Consider the following 3,386-nt stretch of genomic DNA (forward strand, 5'->3'; position numbering starts at 1 on the left):
ATTTTAAATAGACCATAAGTGAATGATTTAGACGTGAAAAAGAAGGATTTAAAGGCATGATATGATACCTTTAAAGTGTGCTACCACTGGTGGGCAGCGCTAATACAAAAATTAGCTCCTGTAAGAACCTGCTTTATGAGACTAATACCAGCTTAATCTCATAAAAGTCATGTCCCACAAGATCTTGCAGAAGGAAATCAGGAAGTCATGAAATACCCCTCTGGTCATGAATCTGACAAGACCACAAGTTCTTTTCACATTCATGACCAGAGGGGTATTTCATGACTTCCTGATTTCCTTCTGCAAGATCTTGTGGGACATGACTTTTATGAGATTAAGCTGGTATTAGTCTCATGGAGCAGGTTCTTACAAAATGGTGGAGAATGCGGGCATCGATCCCGCTACCTCTCGCATAATTAAACTAATTTTAGTGCGTAATTCTATTACAATTACAGTTCAATAGTTTCTCAATTACCCACAATTTTCCAAAACAAATTGCAAACTTTCTTTTTACAGTCATCTAATTACCATGTTATTATAAAGTGTATACTTAGAAAATTACTATGTAAACTAATTTAGTGATCTTAATAGTACATCAGTTACCCAGCATTTACCAATAAACTACCAATTTAATTTCCATATACAGTAATACTGTATATATACTGGAGTTAGACAATGAAACAGAAACACCTGGTTTTAGAACATAACATCCCTTTCAGACAGCTTCCTCTTGAGTCCACCAATAATCCTGTTGGATGTGGTTGGTCCTTCTTGGTGGTATGCTGATATTACCCTGGATACCGTGGCTCTTGATACATCACAAAGACTTGCTATCTTGGTCACAGATGCACCAGCAAGACGTGCACCAACAATTTGTCCTCTTTTGATCTCTGGTATGTCACCATAATGTCGTGTGCATTGCAATATTTTGAGCCAAACTGCGCTCTGACCCTGCTAATTGAACCTTCACACTCTGCTCTTACTGGTGCAATGTGCAATTAATGAAGACTGGCCACCAGGCTGGTCCAATTTAACCATGAAACCTTCCATACTAAAATGACAGCTGTTTCAGTTTCATTGTCTAACCCCTGTATATAAATATAGTCAATAATTATCCTGCTATTACCAGTAAACTATTGAAACTACTTTTATTGGGTAACTACAATCAAATTACATTTTAAAAGTGCCTCTATTATATACTATTAGTCAAAATAATACAAACCTATAGAAACATGTTCTTAATAAGTAATTACATGTAAATTATTGTAATTACTAAGTAACTGCATAGTAAAATATTATTTATCATGTAAATACTAGGTAATTGCATGATACTTAGGGGACTGTAAAAGAAAGGGTTACCTATGTTTGTAAGGAAATAAACATTTTATGCGTTAAAGACAAATTTTCTGTTTCCTTCCATGATTTTGGCGACTTTCTCTTGAACTTAGTTGATGTCTTGCAATATCTGAAAGGGATTTTGTTGACACTTTTACCAAAAAAAAAAATGCTTAATTTATTGGCTTGGCATATTTCTTTATTTCTTACTGGTCAAAATGATAAATTCCATTTTACTGTAGTTTCAGCTTTGACACAAGTAATGTATCATAACTGATATGAAGACCAAACTCGTGTATTAAAGTTTAACACGAAGCTGGGATTTCAAATTTTAGTTGATATTTTATTCAATTATAAGTGCAAAGAAAGAGGATTTCGTGGTGCGTTTTGATGGACAGGCAGAGCTTTATGACATGCACAGATCATCTAGGAAGGAAGTCCTCAGGAGGAAAGTGGAGGCTTGCTCCCAGTCTTTAATTTAGTTTCAGAAAAGGAGCCTCGCACAGATTTAGTCATTTTGTATCCACAAAAGATTTTTTTTCTCCAAGATGACAAATTTAAATAATCTTCTTTAAATAATCTCCTATTTTTCCCTAAAAAGATATTGTATTTTTAATATATTTGAACTACRCAATATTTTTAGCTTTTTGRGATGAATTATATCATGYTGGTTAYATTCCAAAATCATTAGTTAKGCYACTATGTTAAAAGATAAATTTATATTGTGACTATTAGGTGCATCAAACTATCTTTCTGCATCTGGACCTGTGATGCCTACTGAAACAGAGCAGTATGTTGTCTCACCATGTCCTGTGGCGGGGCAAGTTGTTTAGGTCCAGGATCTYCTTGACAGACATCAAATCAGCAGGAATGACAGGATACAAACCGGCATAGGAGGCTTCCTCATCACTAGGCATTCAGAACATGTTGTGGAGGAAAGAAAACAATCTGATCAACACACACCTTGCATATCGCCAAACGACACAAGTAAGATAAGAGAACAGAGATCTGCTTTCATCATCCTTCAACGTTATTTATTCTGGTAATTGAGAAAATACGTGCTCCCATTAGCACGCCTTTTTATTTTGTCATGGATTAGGGCACATTATCTAATCTATTCAAAGGATCATTATTCTCCTCTGCCACTTGAAAGCAGCACCATCTCCAATTTTCTGCGAGCAGCAGAACAGGGCGTACATCAGAATGAGCTCTGCTCATGTCGATGTACGTTAACGTACACGAGGAGTCGTGTCGAACACTTTAGGGATTCAGCCAACTATGTGAAGAAGACAACTCTAATGGGTATTTTCTGTTTTGTCATGAGAAGTACTAGCAAGATAAATGGTGACTTAAAGAAAAACAACAATACAAGTAATATGAAACTTAGAAACCCATTTCTGAAAAGCGATCTCAGTATTTGTCAGGCTGATTCTCTGTGTCAGGCTGCAGAGCCAAAACCTAAATGTGGTTCCTTGTGTGCCACAGAGGGTTTGTCTCTGGTTAGTGGAAAGTCCTGTAGTCCTGAATAAAATATTGTTCTTGGTATTTGCATATGCAGCACTTATTTGTGCAGGAAAATAAATTTGTTGTGTGCAGATGATTTTCAGTTCTGCTGTGGCTGCCATGTCCAAAGAGCCCTTTTTTAAAATCAAGCATGAGTTTGGACATGAGTAAATCAAAACCCCTTTGAGCATTTTGGAATACAAAATCACTTCAACTTTCAACTTCACCCATGTAGAGTTTCTTTGGGGCACAGTTGTGTTATAAGGTGGGCTGGCCGGGCGTCCTGTGCGGCCCGGACCAGGCCTTGGCTATCTGCTCCTCTCCACCTCAGAATGATTGGGTCTACCTCCAGGGTTTGGGTGTGTGCTGCCTTCAATAGGGGGTGGGTGCATGTCCTGGACCTGGGGGGTATAGAGTGTGTATCGTGGGTGTGAGTGGAATGTGGCGTCCTTGTATGTCTTTGAGAGGGGGTGAGGATGAGGGTGGGATGGTGCGATTGTGTATGTTTGGGTATTTGTAAGGCTGCGGTCTGGGCTGCCCCTCCTGCT

At 38.1% G+C, this 3,386-nt stretch overlaps 1 protein-coding gene across 1 annotated transcript in view; it reads right to left on the reverse strand.

The window, feature by feature from the left end:
• Positions 1-3,386, reverse strand: part of myom3 (myomesin 3) — a gene marked incomplete in the record, with an annotated part of 80,254 nt that overhangs the window by 66,658 nt on the left and 10,210 nt on the right. Inside the window, 1 exon segment of the mRNA XM_014016339.1 lies at positions 2,140-2,244. Coding sequence (XP_013871793.1) covers positions 2,140-2,244 — 105 coding nt within the window.

The sequence above is a fragment of the Austrofundulus limnaeus genome, unplaced genomic scaffold (assembly GCF_001266775.1).
Source record: "Austrofundulus limnaeus strain Quisiro unplaced genomic scaffold, Austrofundulus_limnaeus-1.0 Scaffold143, whole genome shotgun sequence".
Lineage (NCBI taxonomy): Eukaryota > Metazoa > Chordata > Actinopteri > Cyprinodontiformes > Rivulidae > Austrofundulus > Austrofundulus limnaeus.